The sequence below is a fragment of the Rhinoderma darwinii genome, chromosome 9 (assembly GCF_050947455.1).
Source record: "Rhinoderma darwinii isolate aRhiDar2 chromosome 9, aRhiDar2.hap1, whole genome shotgun sequence".
NCBI classification, from domain to species: domain Eukaryota; kingdom Metazoa; phylum Chordata; class Amphibia; order Anura; family Rhinodermatidae; genus Rhinoderma; species Rhinoderma darwinii.
Genome location: NC_134695.1, coordinates 49,903,373 through 49,923,139, shown reverse-complemented (window position 1 = coordinate 49,923,139; position 19,767 = coordinate 49,903,373). Strand labels below are relative to the sequence as shown.

The following is a 19,767-nucleotide window of genomic DNA, read 5'->3' as shown; positions in this document are numbered from 1 at the left end:
TTCTGTCCCCCTCTTCATAATATTCAGAGATTCTCTAGCGACTGGTATAGTGCCAAGGGACTGGCGCAGGGCAAATGTGGTGCCTATTTTCAAAAAGGGTAATTATAGACCAGTAAGCATAACATCGATCGTGGGGAAAATGTTTGAGTATTATAAGTGCCACTCAGCACGGTTTTACTAAGGACAGAAGAGGCCAAACTAACCTGATATGTTTTTATGAAGAGGTGATTAGAAGCCTAGACAGAGGGGCCGCTGTGGATATAGTGTTTTTGGACTTTGCAAAAGCATTTGACACTGTCCCCCATAGACGTCTAATGGGTAAATTAAGGACTATAGGTTTAGAAAATATAGTTTGTAATTGGATTGAGAATTGGCTCAAGGACCGTATCCAGAGAGTTGTGGTCAATGATTCCTACTCTGAATGGTCCCCGGTTATAAGTGGTGTACCCCAGGGTTCAGTGCTGGGACCACTATTATTCAACTTATTTATTAATGATATAGAGGATGGGATTAATAGCACTATTTCTATTTTTGCAGATGACACCAAGCTATGTAATATAGTTCAGTCTATGGAAGATGTTCGTAAATTACAAGCGGATTTAAACAAACTGAGTGTTTGGGCGTCCACTTGGCAGATGAAGTTTAATGTAGATAAATGTAAAGTTATGCATCTGGGTACCAACAACCTGCATGCATCATATGTCCTAGGGGGAGCTACACTGGCGGATTCACTTGTTGAGAAGGATCTGGGTGTACTTGTAAATCATAAACTCAATAACAGCATGCAATGTCAATCGGCTGCTTCAAAGGCCACAAGATATTATCATGTATTAAAAGAGGCATGGACTCGCGGGACAGGGATGTAATATTACCACTTTACAAAGCATTAGTGAGGCCTCATCTAGAATATGCAGTTCAGTTCTGGGCTCCAGTTCATAGAAAGGATGCCCTGGAGTTAGAAAAAAATACAAAAAGGAGCAACGAAGCTAATAAGGGGCATGGAAAATCTAAGTTATGAGGAAAGATTGAAAGAATTAAACCTATTTAGCCTTGAAAAAAAGACGACTAAGGGGGACATGATTAACTTATATAAATATATGAATGGCGCATACAAAAAATATGGTGATATCCTGTTCCATGTAAAATCCCCTCACAAAACAAGGGGGCACTCCCTCCGTCTGGAGAAAAAAAGGTTCAGCCTGCAGAGGCGACAAGCCTTCTTTACTGTGAGAGCTGTGAATCTATGGAATAGTCACCGCAGGAGCCGTCACAGCAGGGACAGTAGATGGCTTTAAAAAAGGCTTAGATCATTACCTAGAACAAAAAAATATTAGCTCCTATGTGTAGAAATTTTTACCTTCCCTTTTCCCGTCCCTTGGTTGAACTTGATGGACATGTGTCTTTTTTCAACCGTACGAACTATGTAACCATCACCGACTGTGGAAACTTCACACTGGACCGCAAGTAACTTGGATTGATGCCTCTCCACTCCTCCTCCAGACTCTGGGACCGAGATTTCCCAATGAAATGCAAAATTAACTTTCCTCTGTAAACAGGACTTTGATCACTGAGCAGCAGTGTTGGTCCACTGTGTTACATCAAGTCCAGAGTCAGCGCAGCGTCTACCAGGAAATTTTAGAGCACTTCATGCTTCCCTCTGCTGACAAGCTTTATGGAGATGCGGATTTCATAAAAAAATGTCAGTGTGTTTGATGCAATTTTCCAATCTGTTTTTATTAAAAATTATTTTTACTTTTTGAGATACAGCTGCTTTCTATTCTCTATACAGATCGCTGAATCTTGTACCCGTCAGGTCCACGTGATAGATTACAGATAGATGTGATAGATTACAGGTAGATCCTGTGTGTCGGACATGCAGGACCTGCTGACACTAAACCTGTAAGGTCCGCGGATCGGATGGATTCTGGTCTTGGCGAACGAAAAACGGCTGCTCTGTATACAGTATACAAAGCAGATTTATCTAAAAAACAAAAAGATAAACTATCGAAAGCCTTTAAAGAGGATCTGTCACTAATCCTAGATATTCTAATAGGCGCGGTAACACTGATAATACTAGTGAAAATTGTGTCCCAAAACATTTATTAGACAAGTGGGAGGCAACAGCAGCGATTCTCCTGAGGTGGAGCCTCCTCATAGCCTCTGACACTGTCCTATCAGCATGAAGCTGCTTCACACAGTGTGAGAGACTGAGGCTGGAGGGATCACGTCAAACAGCCGTATCTCGGGTTCTGGTGTCACATGAAAGATGAGATTCTGCAGTTCTAGCTGTGAGATCACCAGTTGAATACACAGTCGGGAATGGTAGCTGTATACTACAGGGTGGGCCATTTATATGGATACATCTAAATAAAATGGGAATGGTTGGTGATATTAACTTCCTGTTTGTGGCACATTAGTATATGGGAGGGGGAAAACTTTTCAAGCTGGGTGTTGACCATGGCGGCCATTTTGAAGTCGGCCATTTTGTATCCAACTTTAGTTTTTTCAATGGGAAGAGGGTCATGTGACATCAAACTTATCGAGAATTTCACAAGAAAAACAGTGGTGTGCTTGGTTTTAACGTTACTTTATTCTTTCATGAGTTATTTACAAGTTTCTGACCACTTATAAAATGTGTTCAAAGTGCTGCCCATTGTGTTGGATTGTCAATGCAACCCTCTTCTCCCACTCTTCACACACCGATAGCAACACCGCAGAAGAAATGCCTCCCGATCTGACCCCCTTAGACTTTTATCTTTGGGGTCATCTGAAGGCAATTGTCTATGCTGTGAAGATACGAGATGTGCAGCAACTGAAACTACGGATACTGGAAGCCTGTGCTAGCATTTCTTCTGCGGTGTTGCTATCAGTGTGTGAAGAGTGGGAGAAGAGGGTTGCATTGACAATCCAACACAATGGGCAGCACTTTGAACACATTTTAAGTGGTCAGAAACTTGTAAATAACTCATGAAAGAATAAAGTAATGTTAAAACCAAGCACACCATTGTTTTTCTTGTGAAATTCTCGATAAGTTTGATGTGTCACATGACCCTCTTCCCATTGAAAAAACTAAAGTTGGATACAAAATGGCCGACTTCAAAATGGCCGCAATGGTCAACACCCAGCCTGAAAAGTTTCCCCCCTCCCATATACTAATGTGCCACAAACAGGAAGTTAATATCACCAACCATTCCCATTTTATTTAGATGTATCCATAAGAAATGGCCCACCCTGTATATGAACACCGGCAGGGATGGGGGAGAGGCTGTATGCTGATTGGACAGCGTCATACATTGCACTGCCCAGAGGGAAAACAGTCCCCTCCTATTTTGCTATTAGAGCCAAATTAGAACATTCAGAAAAATGCTCATAACTTTGCAAATAAACCTTTTTGAAAAAAAAACATCACTGTAGTTATCGGCATCATAGCGCATATCCGATTATTAATGCCCCATCTCCTAACTAAACTAGGGACAGATCCTCTTTAAGGATTGCTTTTTCTTCATAGCTTCTTTTTTTCTTCTTCAAACACAAAATGGAAATGAGATCTTTACATATTGATGCCCCATTTTAGGTCAGAAAAAAAAAAATGCAGTGTTAAAACTCTCCAAGCTATTTTCCTTAAAGGGAACCTGTCACCAGCATTTCACTTATTAAACCAGCAATACCAGGTGGTAGTGGGTGAAAAATCATTTCTATATAACCTATAATTGTTTTCTTAGTCGGCTCTGAAGCTTTAGTATTCAGTTTTTAGTGTTCCCACACCGTATGCTAATGAGCAGAAGAGAGTCAGATCTTCGTTTGAATAGAGTCAAATCTTCATTCCTCAAGTCTTTCCGAGTTTACCCCGCCTCCTTACTTTTGATTGACAGCTCCTCGCCACACAAAATCCTGAGCTTGCGTATTGATGTCCTATTCTGGTGTGTGTGTACAACGGATTATTACGATAAAAGGCGCGAAATGTTTGCAGACCGTTATTTACAGTCGGAGGAGCAGTTTAGGAGAGGGGATAACGGCAATGAAAATTTGATAGCAGCGGCCAGTGAAGGATAAGTAAAGTTCAATAGGTGAAATGCTGGTGACAGGTTCCCTTTAAAGTGAATGTCCACCTTTGAACACTGTTTTGTTTTGCTTTTATATAAAGTAAAAAAAATTCAGCGCTCAATAATTTATTAATAAATTCATATATAGCTATCATTGCTCCGTTTTGTAAGGATCCTTAGGGGGGCTTTCATAGAAGTGCATAATGGCCTTTGCCTGTGCGAATTTATTTTCTGTCAGATTCTGTACGCATCAGAAAGAGAAATATATGATGGCATTCACTACGAAGGAAGAATATCTCTGGACATACAGAATCTGACGGACAGGCAGCGCACACCTGTGTGCAGAGGTCTCTGCCGTGTACATGAGCCCTTATTATTGGGTTCAACATATAAATACGTATGCACTAAGCTGCCCCTAGTGGCAGATGCAGGAAGGCAGGATTTTATTATGTAACCATGTCTATGCAGGTGATTTGGATCTCTGTATTAGAAAAACTAAACTCTGAACACAAAAGATATATCAGGAATCTAATCAGCACATAAATTTAACGTATTTAGATTACAAATACCAAAATGCTGTTCCAGCGTGAATGTCCACTTTAAGGCCACATTTAGACGAGCATTGGCAACTACAGTTTTTCACGTCCGAGGTGAACCTGTGGGAGGCGCGTTCTCCCTGGTCCTCCATGGACTAGTCTACGGAGGGATGTGTGACATGCAGGAAAATAGGACATGCCCTATTTTTTTCCAGACCCTTCACACACTCTGTTGAAACAGTCGTGTGAACGGTCCCATTGAAATACAGGAGTCCGTGTGACGTCCGTTGTTTTAAACAGCTGTCACACGGACGTAATACACGCTCTTCTGAATGAGCCCTAAAGAAGACCTGTCAATTTCCCTGATCTTCTCTGATTGATATTTGGGTGTTACCAATCCCCTCGTCAATCACAGTGTGCCTACATACGCTGTAGGAAACGGATCATACATTGTAGAAACACGCCGATTGACAAGGGGATTGGTGACACCCAGATATCAAATCATTCATAACATTTTCAGGAAGTATAACAGAGGAACAGCACAATGCAGCGTTCTAAGAACAGATGCTCCAGAATTATTATTTCATGGGAAATACAAGTATTTTCTAAAGAAATAACAGATCCTCTGAGATAAACAATCACGGTAACTGAAGGGAATAGCCATTATTCATCTGTATTTCCGATGGTACAATGAAGCGAGTCCCTTTCCTCTACATAATGTCAGTATAGTGACCATATCTATAGAGATTATTACTTCACCATGTACGATTCATGTAAGGGCCTGTTCACATCAGCGTTGTCTTTCCGTATGAGGTTTCTGTCGGGGGGAACCCCTCAACGGAAAGGCAGACTGCGCTATGGATTTCGTCAAAAACAACGGAACCCTGTCACAGCGGTGACAAACGGAAACCATTGGCAAAGTTTCTGTCACCATTGAGATCTACGGTGATGCAAACGGAAGCTAGGGGTTCCCCCGACGGAAACCTCATACGGAACCCCTCAACGGAAGGGCAACGCTGATGTGAACACAGTCTAACCCCAATACAGAGCATTCAGCATGATGGACCAGTAATGGTGCCTGCCTAATGCTCTCCACAGTTCCAATTGTAACTTAGTGAAATATACCTGGAAGCTTCTTTACTGTGGGAACCTGATCAATGTCTCATCGTGGTAACCTTTGTAGTTAGGTGGAGCGCATGCTATTTCTATATGGCAGTAGATACTTCCGGCGGATTGCCAAGCTCTTCTTTGGGATGAGATGACAAAGGCTCCGCTGCATGGTATGAAGGTACAAAGTTCTCGAGAAGGCACACATGGAGTTTTGCTTTACTTCATGTTGGTACCGTTTGGTTGGGCAACTACTTACCAGCACTGACCTGATACTCCATGAACACACAAACCCAACCCGGAAGTTGATAGAATCTGTTTTATTATTAATATTATCATTATTTAACAGATAAACTAAAAGAAGCCAACGTTATCATTCCACCCCAAAAAGGGGCGAGCACCCAGCATTCCTCCTGAAGAGGGAGAGGGGAAGAGCAGATGTCTACGGCAGGTGGTGACATGGGAGCCTTGATTCATTCCAGAGCAGGAGACTGCAGGTGGCCTCTTCTATCCTCTGACAGCCCAGCCCACTAAATTCTCACCCCACTTAGGTGCCACTAACATTCTTCCAAAGCCACGGCAAAAACAAAATAATAAAAAAAAAAAAAAAAAATGCAAATATTTTCTCTCAATAGGATAATAGACTTAAGCCAGAAACGGCAGTGCCACCCATAAAAAGGAACGGGAGAAGAACGAAAAGAAAGGAGGTGAGGAAGAGAATAAAGAGGGAGATCATAGAAGAGAACAAAAAAAAAAAGAAGGAAAAGAGAAAAACAAAAAAATCTCAAGACACAAATAAAAATAAGGTGATACTTGGTGCAACATCCTGCTAAAGATAAGAGCGAGGTCTGCTCCCCTTCAGGTTGGGGGTAGCACAGGCATGGTCCTCCCCTACTCCAAAACCAGCAGCGCAGTTCCTAGAACCCAATTCCCCTGTGCTTTGAGCCGATAGGTCAGCCAGCTCTTTATAGGGGGTCAGGGCACGCTGGGAGGGGCAGTGGAAGGAGAGGAAGAGGGACATTTAGGGGAGAGGGTGGGGAGGACAACTCATCTCTCCTTTACATGGTTCTGTTCCCCTCCTGTGGCCCCGGCTGCCTCCCTGTTGTCCTCAGAGAAGAGCATCTCAGACAGGTCGTCCAGAATGGCGGTCTCCTTGGTGTCCAGTAGGTTAAACTCCCGAATAAAGAGGAGGAAATGACTAAAGACAGAGTTTACGTGTCCGTGTAGTTCCAAAGCGACAATCTCCTTGAAATGGGCTGAGTAAATGTGAGCAATAACATGAAATAGGTATCTGCAGATCTTTTTTACCAAGGACTCGAAGGAGCTGGGGAATTCCCTGCCTGTTCAACAAATATAAGAAAGACATTAATAGCCGATTACAGAAACACAGAGAACACATTGTATTTTCATACATCAACATCCATTTATAGATCATACAGGAGTATATGAACAAAACGAGCATCGTGATACATCAATATAAGGCTGTTTCCTTGCGTAGTCAGATTCCCCCATTATCTGTATGCAGTGGTCTGTCCCACATCTTTTGGTGAACAGACCACTTTACACAAATAATGGATGGGGCTCGGACTACAATTAGTTTTTTTTACTCCCGATTTCTGCTCTGGAGTGAAAAACAAGGCAACAAAAATAAACGTATTCGCAAAAACATTTCTTTGACCCGGCTGTGTGTGTATATACCTATTTATAAAAGTTATACTACACTTTAAACCGCCTACAGACATGCATTTTTTAGGGAGGGAAATCAGCCTAAACCCCTTCCCGACGACCCCACGTAGATTAACGGGCTGCAGAGCTGGTCCTTGTGCCTGCAGCCCGTTAATCTACGTGTGCTCCTAACAGAGCACACAGAAGGTCCCCGCAGCCCGGCATCTCCCAGTACAGGCTACTACTAGCAGCCTTAGTACTGGGGGAAAACATCGGGTCGGATCACAGAGGTGATCCGAACCGATTAACCCCTTAATTTCGGCAGTCAATAGTGACCGCCGCATTTAAGTTGTTATAGCAACATCGGCACCCCGCTACGCAATTGCGGGGGCCGATTGCTATGGCAACCGGAAGCCTAACTAAGGCTTCGGGTCTGCCATCTATTGAAGGCGATTACGTCTGTTGAAAAAATGGGGCTGGTCCTGAAGGCCAAAATGAGCTCGGTCCTGAAAGGGTTAAAGAAGCACTTCACTTTTTTTTCTTTTTTTTTTATTGCACCCTCCATTTGAACATTGGTGTTTCAGTGGGGGTGCTGTGTTCAGAAATACCTACCGATCCCCGCATCTCGTCGTTTTTCGGGTCCAGCGCCGCTCACGTGATCTTCCCTCTGACTCGTCTGGAGTCACTGCTTTTGGATACACCGGAACTCAGGCTCTCAATGCATTCCTATGGGAGTCAGAACGAGGTTCCATAGGAATGCATAGAGAACTATACTTCCGGTTTTCTGAAAACCAGCGATTCAAGACAAGTCAGAGGGAAGATCACGTGAGCGGTGCTGGACCCGAAAAACGACGAGATGCAGGGATCGGTAGGTATTTCTGCACACAGCACACCACTGAAACACCAATGCACAAATTGAGGGTGCAATAAAAAAAAAAAAAAGTGGTGTGCTTCTTTCATTTTTTTTAACTCATCCTCTATGATCCAATGTGCTGGTGCCTTTGCTTTCAAACATTGTGCATGGCATTTAATAAACACCCTACATATTTTCTCATATGGAGTAGAAGTCACTTGTTCATAGGATGGGACTACGGTAAGAAATTCACACAAAAAACCAAATATATATATATATATATTTAAAGCTACCTCCTTAAAGAGGCTCTGTCACCACATTATAAGTGCCCTGTCTCCTACATAAGGAGATGGGCGCTGTAATGTAGGTAACAGTAATGCTTTGTATTTAAAGAAAACGATCTTTTTTCACAACGTTAGGAGCGATTTTGGTTTATGCTAATGAGTTTCTTAATGCCCAAGTGGGCGTACTTTTACTTTCAACCAAGTGGGCGTTGTACAGAGGAGTGTATGACGCTGACCAATCAGTGACCAATCAGCATCATGCACTCCTCTCCATTCATTTACACTGCACTAGCGATATAGTTATATCACTATGTGCAGCCTCATACACAAGCCCTAACATTACTAGTGTCCTGATAACGAATACACATGACCATCCAGCCTGGACGTCATGTGTACTCAGAATCCTGACACTTCTGAATCTTTTTTTGAGATTCCGGCAAGTGAAACCAAATCTCGTTTAGCTCCGAGATCTCGCGAGATTTCGTATCCGTTGCTGGAATCTCACAGAAAAGATTCAGAAGTGTCAGGATTCTGAATACACATGACGTCCAGGCTGGATTTCATGTGTATTCATTATCAGGACACTAGTAATGTTAGGGCTTGTGTATGTAGCTGCACATAGTGATATATCTATATCGCTAGTGCAGTGTAAATGAATGGAGAGGAGTGCATGATGCTGATTGGTCAGCGTCATGCACTCCTCTGTACAACGCCCACTTGGTCGAAAGTTAAAGTACGCCCACTTGGGCATTAAGAAAGCTCATTAGCATAAACAAAAATTGCTCCTAACGTTGTGAAAAAAGATCGGTTTTTTAAATACAAAGCATTACTGTTACCTACATTACAACGCCCATCTCCTTATGTAGGAGATAGGACACTTATAATGTGGTGACAGAGCCTCTTTAAGGCGTGATTTTACCAGGTTCACCCAAAAGAGCGCGTGATGTTAGTTTGATACAAATTGCGCAAAGGTAAACTCGTTTATTCTGCAACAAATATGATTTCACCCTCTAAAATAGAAGCAGGAAAGTGTCCACTCACCATATTTGGTGGGAAAGATATCCTCGTCTGTCACCAATTTTTGTACAGAACTCATGACAAAATCAATATATTGAGGGGCTGTGCACTTTATCTTCTTCCCCCGCTCGTCATACCAGTAGTACTGTCTGCAGCAGAACAGTGGAAGATATACAAGTTAGCAGGATAAACATCTGCTGGGGTGATATTTTACCGAAGCAGAAGATGGAAGTCACCTAAAGTAAAGAGCTGGGTGACCTCTTCTAGACAATAGGGAACTCTAGGTTACAGGTTAGAGTTACACTTTAGATGACTGAGTAGAAGTGAAAGGTGTCAGGACACTCACGTGTTGCAGGCAGCCATGGTCTGGCAAGTCTCCGCCGTGCAGAACTCTGAGATGGTGCTGTACTGAAGGTTGATGTGGTTGAAGAATGTGGTAACTGAAAGAGAGAAACGCAAAGAAGAAGAATACAGCGATGTCGTGGATTTCCTGCAGTGGATATTACAATTATTACTACAATTTCCAGACTTCAAGTGCAGTACAATTTTGTTAATCCGGCACAGTGTATGGGGCAGCAGCAGGATGCTGGACTAGTGGTCTATCAAGATTTTAGGACGAACGAAAATGGGACCCCATAGATCCAGTGGGTTTTTTTTTTTAATGCTTCCGGCTTGTGAATTATTTACTGAAAATGTTTACATTTCTGACCATTTAACAGATTTTGGGTGCATTTCAGTAAAGGGTTACATGCCGCCTTTTGCCATGCTAGACCCAAGTGACATCGTGAGATTAGGGGATAATAACGGAGACACCCCACTATTGCTTTGTTCCTCCAGCCACTATTGTTAAAGGGTAACTAAACATAAATAGTGACATGTCAGAAGTTTTGAGTTGTGGGGGTCCGAGCACGGAGACCCCCACCAATCGCTAAAACGAAGCGGCAGAAATGCTCGTGTGAGGGCTCAGCTGCTTCGTTTCTGTTCGGCTTTTTTCATAAAGCCGATGTATGGTAGTGCGGGCTCATAGACTTTCTATATGTACTCCGATACATTGATTTCCCTATGACATGTCAAAAGTTTAACTTTTAAGAAATAAACACTCAGTCTAGCCATTGCCTAATGGAATATTTCCAGATATGCTTCTCTACTGGATGATTATGGATGTGTGTTCTAATGGCCTATTATAAGCAATATCAATATGCATGAAATGTAAATGGCTATTCCCACCTTCCAATGTTTTGATCTATCAATAAAATATGCCATAACATTCTGATTGGAGGCAGTCCGACCCCTGGGACCCCCACTGATCTGGAGAAAGTAGTCAGAACTCCCCACGGCTTATTTGCTGCGCAGCAGGCGCTCCGTCATCCAACGTACAGGGAATCGCAGTTTCACCGCTTAAGAAGCGCTGCGTTTTCTTCATTTTAAGGAGGTCCCATGAGTCGGACCCTCCAATCACAAAATGATGACTGTCATCACTTAAAGGGGTATTCCCATCTTAGACATTTATGTCACTCTGGGACACACATATCTTCCGAGTGGGGTCACCGCTTGCCTGGCTGTTTCCATAACTCCCACAGGAATCAAGAGAGAGCTGCCACCTCTGCAATTATTCCCCACCTGGATGCGGCAGTTGCACATCCCATGGAGATGCTAGAAATGTGGAAATAACCCTTTAACATGGTGGGACTGTCCTTTTAATTCTATTGCATCAGGAAAGCAGTTTTAGTCCAGAAGTTCAAAGCGGTCGCTGTCATTATCTACATACAGATGTGTCTTTCCTTAAAGGGGTTGAGTCACAACAGACATTTATGGCAGATCCATAGGATATGTCATAAATGCCTGATAGAGATGCAAGTGCCAACTGAGGAAAGAGCATAGCACAGCGAGCTCAGCTGTTTTCGGAAACCTGTCCTGCTGTCTACCAATTTCCCATCTGTTAGTGGCTGCCATCAGTCAGCTCACCAGGCGGGTCGGTGAACTCCCATTTGAGGGACCGGTGCGGGTCTTCAGTCGCTCATAGATCCCCATGTTTAAAAATATATATATACGTTTAATGGATACTTCTTTTTACTGGATGGAGCGAAATTGTATTGACTTGATATCATGACAAATTGTATAATTGAATGAGTGGACACGTCTGTCTGGGGACAGCGGCAGCCGCACACAGAAGCCGGCATTATTAATAGGAGCTTTGCCACTTACTATTGCTGGCCAGCCACTCGTTGAGGTCGATTTCCTGCGGTAATGTCACTAGTTGCTTGAATTCAAAGTCTGTGACACGAACTCGTGTATATTCTGGTTCCAAGTACAACTTCTTTTCTTCTGAAACTGGCTTCTTACCATTGGGCTTAGTCTTTGATTTTCTGCGTGAAACAAAAGGAGAAATAGGTTAATAAATCATTGTATGACCAACTGTAAAGGGGAACTCTGAACACCAGCAAATCTCTTTCCTAAACAAATTGTAGGTAGTTTGGGGAGCTCCACAACCACCGCAGTTCATACACATAAGAAGCTTGAGGAGTATGTATAATGCAATAGAGCCTCCAGGAAAGCTGCGTAACAACCAATATGGCCTCCAATAAAGCCCCCCCCTGAGGCGGTCACCCAGCTTTTCTATATTCCTGAAAGTCAGATCAGGCTGGGTATGCAAAATTGGAGACAAGTCACTGCACAACCAGCATATGTCATGTCATGGAGGAGTCTGGGAAAGATGGGTGACAACCCTTGTAGTAGCTGTAACGGCATTTATTGGTGGTCACTCAGCTTTTCCCAGACAGAATGAACATTAGAAGCCGGACGTAGATATATATAAATAGAGACGCACATGATGTAACTCAGCATAACCCATTTCAGTCAGTAGGTAATGTGCCGGCTCTTTACTACAACTTGGAATGGTGCTAACAGGGTTAAGTAAATCGGGATCCCTCGCCAGCCCGGCCGTCCCGTGTTCTTGTTCTCACGGAGGAATCCTGGCCTTAAAAGGAATATCAGAATCCTGGAGATGGAGGAGGACAAGGAGACGGGGGCAGTGCCAGACATGTTGCACATACCAGAGCAAAACGTACACAGGAAACCCACGGGCATGGCCTGACAACACACAGACATTCACCAGGGAGGCGGGGGTAGGGTGGAAGGCACAGACTGGCACAGGGAGGGTCACACGTCACTAGTACAACACAAAGTGGAAAGAGAACCGGAAGGTTTAGGAAGTCGTAACACCAGACACTGGACGTCCCGCACAGCGAAGAAAAAAACAAAGCACATTCAGGGATACAGACAAAAGAGCTGGTGGACGGCTGGTGGACGGCTGGACTATTATATGTAATGTCATGTAGACATTTTATAGCATGAAAAGCGATGGCAGCGATATCTAGTGACTTAAAGGGAACCTGTCACCAGCATTTTACCTATTAAACCGACTATACCTGGTGGTAGTGGGTGAAAAATCATTTCTATATAACCTATAATTGTCTTCTTAGTCGGCTCTGTAGCTTTAGTATTCAGCTTTTTAGTGTTCCCATGAGAATAAGAGAGTCAAATCTTCATTTGGAAAGAGTCAAATCTTCATTTGGAAAGAGTCAAATCTTCATTTGGAAAGAGTCAAATCTTCATTTGGAAAGAGTCAAATCTTCATTTGGAAAGAGTCAAATCTTCATTTGGAAAGAGTCAAATCTTCATTTGGAAAGAGTCAAATCTTCATTTGGAAAGAGTCAAATCTTCATTTGGAAAGAGTCAAATCTTCATTTGGAAAGAGTCAAATCTTCATTTGGAAAGAGTCAAATCTTCATTTGGAAAGAGTCAAATCTTCATTCCTCAAGTCTTTCCAAGTTTACTTCGCCTCCTTACTTTTGATTGACAGCTCCTCACCTTCCCCCAGCACACAAAATCCTGTGCTTGTGCATTGATGTCCTCTTCTGGTGTGTGCGCACAAAGGGACACCGCATAATTACGATAAAAGGCGCAAAACGTTTGCAGACCGATATTTACAATCGGAAGAGGAGTTAAGGAGCGGGGATAACGGCAATGAACTTTTTATAGCAGCGGCCAGTGAGGGAGAAGTAAAGTTCAATAGGTGAAATGCTGGTGACAGGTTCCCTTTAACATGAAGGAACGATTGAAACGTTGTAAGCAGAAGACTGGCCACTGATTGGGTCTGGTCTTCCCTGGCATCTACTGGTGGCCTGGGGGTATCAAGGGCCCCCACAATATTTCCAGCAGATTTCAACTGATCTAGACCATGAAAGACTGAAAATGGTGGATTTTCTAGTCAGTTACAATGTGTCCCTAGGAAAACAGCCGTCTCCACCACGCGGAAAACCGAACATTACGGACTAAACATGAAGCGTTACCTATATAATCCCACCCAGCACATAAACCATATTTTGGCCCATGCACGTCAGAGTTGGGGTCAGTTCACAATTAGTTTTTTGGTGCTGATTTGACGCGGAAACAGTCAGTGCCAGAAAACGTCCGAAACCGCCTCCCATTGATTTAAACCAGCATGTTCTTTCTTGCCGCGGTTCCGCCTCTGACTGCCCATAGAAATCAATGGGAGGCAAAAAAAAAAAAAAAAGTGTTTTTCGCCCACGGTGCTCAATGGCGCGGGAAAAAACGCTGCTAAAAAAAATGCTGCGAAAACCATGGCAAGAAAGTGTGGGCAGGTCAAAATCTGCCTCAAAAGGGTTTGTGTGGTTTCAGCAAATGTTATTTTTTGTATTATTAAAAGTCATACAATTTCCTAATATACTTCCTGTATTATTCTGTCACGGTTTTCAAGATCTCTGCTTGCTGTTCTTCAGTAGGAACATCCATTGTTTACTTCCAGGGGATAACAATCTGCTGATGGTCATGTGATGGACACACATGTGCGCGGCTCGTTACCGTTACAGTATGTGTATCAGAGCGGTGTCTTCTAATAATCCCAGCACCTGTGTGTCCATCACATGACCATGGACAGAATTTTATCCAATGGAAGTAAACAATGCATGTTCCTACTGGATAACAACAAGCAGAGATCTTGAAAACCATGAGGAATTAATACAGAAAGTATATTGGAAAATTGTATATCTTTTCATTATAAAAAAAAATAATAATAATAATTTGCTAAAACTAAACAACCCCTTTCAGACGTTACACCACTCGTCCAAATGGCTTCCTCAGTTCCTTGGATCAAAAAACTTAAGGTCCTATTACATGGCCCGATACGGGACGTGAAAACAAGCGTAGATGAATGACACCGCTCGCTGATTGGCGTTTGTTTGCTCCTTTCACAAGGAGCAATGGTTGGTTACGTATGGGGACGAGCGATTGTTAATACGATCGCACGTCCTCATGCATTCGCATCTGGTGGGCAGCACATCTCACAGTTTACATAGGGAGATGTGCTGCAGACAATGATGATAGTCCTTACTGCATAAACCAGCAGAGCAGCCTATGAACCCGTTTACACAGGGCAATGATCGGGAACGAGCCTTCATATGAACGCTCATTTGCCCGATCATTGCCCAGTGTAAAAGGAACTTTTTTGTTTAAAGTGGTCAGATGTTTTTGGCCATATGTAAGTTACTTCACCAGGAGAAGGAAAACAATCTCTCTAGTGCCACCTATTGGCACTAACTTCAATTTTCACCCACGCAGTTATAAGTTACAAATCGAAAGAATAACTTTAGGGTCTTGTGACATCTTGCAGGCATGTGGTGTGTTTTTTGCTGAGATCTGCACGCGATACAACCACAAGGTGTGGAAAGGCCCCAATAGAAGAAATGTGTTTTAAATAAATCCATATAATTAGCAGTGAACTTGACCAAACTGCAATGCTACATGAATTTGGACCCAAATTCAAATTATAATCAGTGCGGGGTATAAAAGGGGCACTCCCACCTCAAGAATGTATGGAAAATACACAGGATGTGTTGTAAATTTCCGAAAGGACCATTAACTATCGGGAGAACGCCAATTCCGGCTGCGGAGGTCTCCATGGACAGGTGACAAAGCTCACATGCCATCATCTCAATTGAAATGTGTGTGAGTTATGGAAAGAGCCGAGCGTTGCTTGGATTTGTCATATATAAGATAGAATTAACCCTTTATCATTTCCTAGGCGTTAGAATTTTACCAACATGGCCTAATTTAGTTGCTTTTCCCAAAATGCGCCTCGTGTCCCAGAAATATTTAGGTTTACTGAAAAAGGGAATGGAGAATATATAAACATACATAACCTCACCAAAACAAAACAAAAAAATAAAAACCATCTAAAGGCCTTGTTCACATCTGTATTGGGGGCTCCGTTGGGTTCTCCATCACAAGTTCGGTCAGGCGCTGATGGTGCCGAATACTCAACTGAACCGCCGCAGCACATAGAAGCGACTTCCTGACAATGTGTAACTAGACTTCAACAGAAGAGTGCCATCTAGAGGCCAAACAAGCAACATGCATTGTTCTGAAAACACAAATCTGTTCTCACAAAGTACTGAAATACATGTTTGCATAGATCTGCAGCGGGACCACGACTCCCTACTACTAGGGACAAGCACAGACAAGGAACAGGAAGCTGACTAAACGCTGATGAAATAAAGGGTTCACCTTTTTGACAAGATCAATATAGTTCATGCTCCATTACCTTCCAGCAAAGGGAGTGTGGATGAGCAAGAGTTACTAATATCCCCCTCACTAGTAATTCACAATATCACCCTCTTACTCACGTCAGTAAATGGCTGACTCTTGGGTTCAACAGTAAGCCGGGAAATCGGCTCTGACAGAATGGCATTTTTATGGGTAAAACTGGGTCAGCTTCCATCTTTCCACCATGTTTGGTGACAGTACAGACGAATGGGAAGAACTTACAAGTTTACAAATCGACCCAAGGTTAAGAGCTAAGGCCTCGTTCACATCTGCGTTGGGGTCCCGTTCTGGCGTTCCGTCTGAGCTTTCCGTCAGAACGGGACCCTGGACAGACACAAATGGAAACCAGAGGTTTCCGTTTCCATCACCATTGATTTCAAAGGTGACGGATCCGGTGCCCATGGTTTCCCTTGGTCTCTGTTGTGCGCTGGATCCGTCGTTTTGCCGGAAGCAACAGCAACTATGAGGGTATGTGCACACACACTAATTACGTCCGTAATTGACGGACGTATTTCGGCCGCAAGTCCCGGACCGAACACAGTGCAGGGAGCCGGGCTCCTAGCATCATACTTATGTACGATGCTAGGAGTCCCTGCCTCGCTGCAGGACAACTGTCCCGTACTGAAAACATGATTACAGTACGGGACAGTTGTCCGGCAGCGAGGCAGGGTCTCCTAGCGTCGTACATAAGTATGATGCTAGGAGCCCGGCTCCCTGCACTGTGTTCGGTCCGGGACTTGCGGCCGAAATACGTCCGTCAATTACGGACGTAATTAGTGTGTGTGCACATACCCTGAGACCTATAGCAAATACAGACCCTTTTTTCTCCGGGTCAACACCTTTTTAAGAGGAACACAGGGCCTACTATTTATGGTTCAATCTTTTTATTGATATTTTTTCAAACAAACACAAAAGGAACAAATATGATCAATAACCACATATTTCCATATACATAAACTGAAAAAGTATAATGTTGAATTATTGGAATATAAAATTCTGTGTCAATACTTTGATAATTGATCAAGAGAACATATACCGATCAGGTGTATTCACCCCTCATCAGCATTAACAACAAAATAAAATAAACATAACATTTCAAGTATACTCAATAGGTCTTTTCTTCAAGAATTTCTTGTTTTAATTACAGAGTCGTATCACATCAATTCTCATGTTTTTGTACAGTGCGGATTGTTTTTCCACTCGTCCCATATCCCTGAAAAAGTAGTAAATTTGTCTGAACCATACATAAGGATCTTTTCATATGTATATGTGTCATTAACAGATGAAATGACTTCCGCGCATGTGGGAATGGAAGAAGATTTCCAATATCTTGTCACTACCGTCTTAGCGATGATCAAAATTTTACATATGAGTATCCTCAATCTGGGCGGTATCACATGGATATCTAACAATAGCAATGCCATTTGTGGAGAATTAGAGACCACTTGATTGGTCAATGAAGAAATCAAACCGAAGATATCTTGCCAGTATGTTGTCAACCTTGGGCATTTCCATAGAATATGAAGCAGAGTACCTCTCTCTCCACATCCTCTCCAACATCTACAGGAGGAATTGGGATATATCCTACTTAGACGTTCAGGTGTATAGTACCATCTTAGCATAGTTTTCATTGCTGCTTCATAATGAGAGCTACATTGTACTGATTTATTAATCCAACTAAAAGCTCTTGTCCACTGTTCAGGAGTAAAGGCCTGTCCCAGCTCTTTTTCCCATTCCCTATATGGGTATGCTTTGTTAAATGAATCGTGATCATATATAAAATTGTAAATGGCTTTCAAGCCTTTACCTCTTCTCGATAGTATGGGAAATATAGCGTTGTTGCAAAAGGTCTCATGTTTATGTTGGTATCGGAGAAGGTGGCTAATTCTGAAATATGTATAGAATTCTGTAGTAGGTAAGTTAAACCTTTGGGAAAGTATCTCAAATGATATCATATGAGATCCTTCCACGAGCTGAGACAGATCCCTCACCCCCCCCAGTTTCCAATGCTTTATATGTAAGTTTGGAATAGCTAAGGGTAATAGTTCTATTGGAGAATTGGCTTCGGACAAGGGACTGCTAGATTGAGAATACTCATGAAACTTCGACCAGCTATATATTGAGGCCCGTGTCAGTGGAGAAACGCCAGGAGGGGTAGGTATCCCCCAACATGAAGCCAACATCAACAGCTTCAGCGATACTGGATGTGCTCCACACGATTCAATATGTACCCAATGTTTACTATCATCCTCTATCCACCATGATGACAGCTGTGACACCTGCGAAGCCAAATAATAGTGATAAACATCAGGTACTCCCAATCCACCTGTTCTCCTACTTTTAGCTAATAATCTATAGGAAATTCTAGGATGTTTATCGGCCCATATGAAATGAGAGATGATCTTTTGCATTGAAGTGAAAAAGGACATGGGAATCTGAATTGGAAGGGTTCGATAGAGGTATAACAATTTTGGGAGTAATAACATTTTAAAGGCCGCAATCCTTCCAATCCAAGAAACCTCTGATTTAGTCATTCTCTGTGCTTCTACTTGTATATGTGTCAGTAATGGTTCATAGTTGTGTTTAAAAAGCTTTTTGTGTGTACTTGTCAAAACTATTCCTAAGTACTTAATGCCGTCTACTCGCCAATCAAAAGGAAATTTGGTCTTCAAAAAGTATAAAGATTGCTCTGAAATGTTGAGAGGGAGAACCTGCGATTTCTGAGTATTCAGTTTATAGTATGATATGTTCCCAAATAATTTGATAACCTCCATAACCTTAGCAAGAGACGTCTCCGGGTCAGATAACGTCAGAATTATGTCATCCGCATATAGTGAAACTGTATGTGTGCGATCTCCAATCCTGATGCCACTTATCTCAACATCTTCTCTTAAGGCTTGAGCTAGAGGTTCTATTGATAAAACAAAGATCAGTGGCGATAATGGACACCCCTGTCTAGTCCCATTAGTGATGAGGAATTCCTCAGAAAGTGTACCATTTGTGAATATTTTAGCAGATGGAGCGGAGTATAAGGCTAAAATTGCATCCAAAATACTGCCTTCAAAACCCATATACCTAAGAACCGAAAATGCATACGACCAGCTAATCCGGTCAAACGCCTTTTCGGCATCCAATGATAACAGTACTGCTGGTGTACCTCGGGATTCTAAGGTATGTATTATGTTCAGCACTCTCCTAGTGTTATCAAACGCCTGTCGGCCCTTGACGAATCCTACTTGATCATCTTTTACCAAATCAGGCAAAATAGGAGCCAGTCGGTTCGCCAGCACTTTTGCGTATATCTTTAAATCAGAGTTGAGCAATGAGATAGGTCTAAAGTTTTGTGGTATGTCGGGGATTTTTTCTGGTTTGGGCAATGTTACTATTAAGGCTGATTGATTTTCTTTCGGGAATGTTCCGGTGGCTATGGCTTTTTCAAAGACTGCATGTAAGTGAGGAATTAGAATACCAGCAAACTGTTTATAATAGTCATTTGACAATCCATCTGGGCCTGGGGATTTACCCAAAGGTAAAGATGTTATTACTTTAGATATTTCTGTCTGTGTAATAGGTAAATTCAGATTATCTACGACTTCCTGTGTGAGTTTCGGGAGCGACAAGGTTTTTAAGAATTTATT

At 42.5% G+C, this 19,767-nt stretch overlaps 1 protein-coding gene across 2 annotated transcripts in view; it reads right to left on the bottom strand.

The window, feature by feature from the left end:
• Positions 1–5,991: 5,991 nt before the first annotated feature.
• MOB2 (MOB kinase activator 2) overlaps positions 5,992–19,767 on the bottom strand; it is a 46,081-nt gene continuing 32,305 nt past the window's right edge. For both annotated transcript variants that reach the window (XM_075836969.1, XM_075836968.1), the window contains exons 2-5: positions 11,711–11,871; positions 9,852–9,945; positions 9,530–9,654; positions 5,992–7,026 (exon numbers count right to left, since the gene is read on the bottom strand). In XM_075836969.1, the coding sequence (XP_075693084.1) occupies positions 6,734–7,026; positions 9,530–9,654; positions 9,852–9,945; positions 11,711–11,871 (673 nt within the window). In that variant the 3' untranslated portion in view covers positions 5,992–6,733. The remainder of the gene's footprint in view (positions 7,027–9,529; positions 9,655–9,851; positions 9,946–11,710; positions 11,872–19,767) is intronic.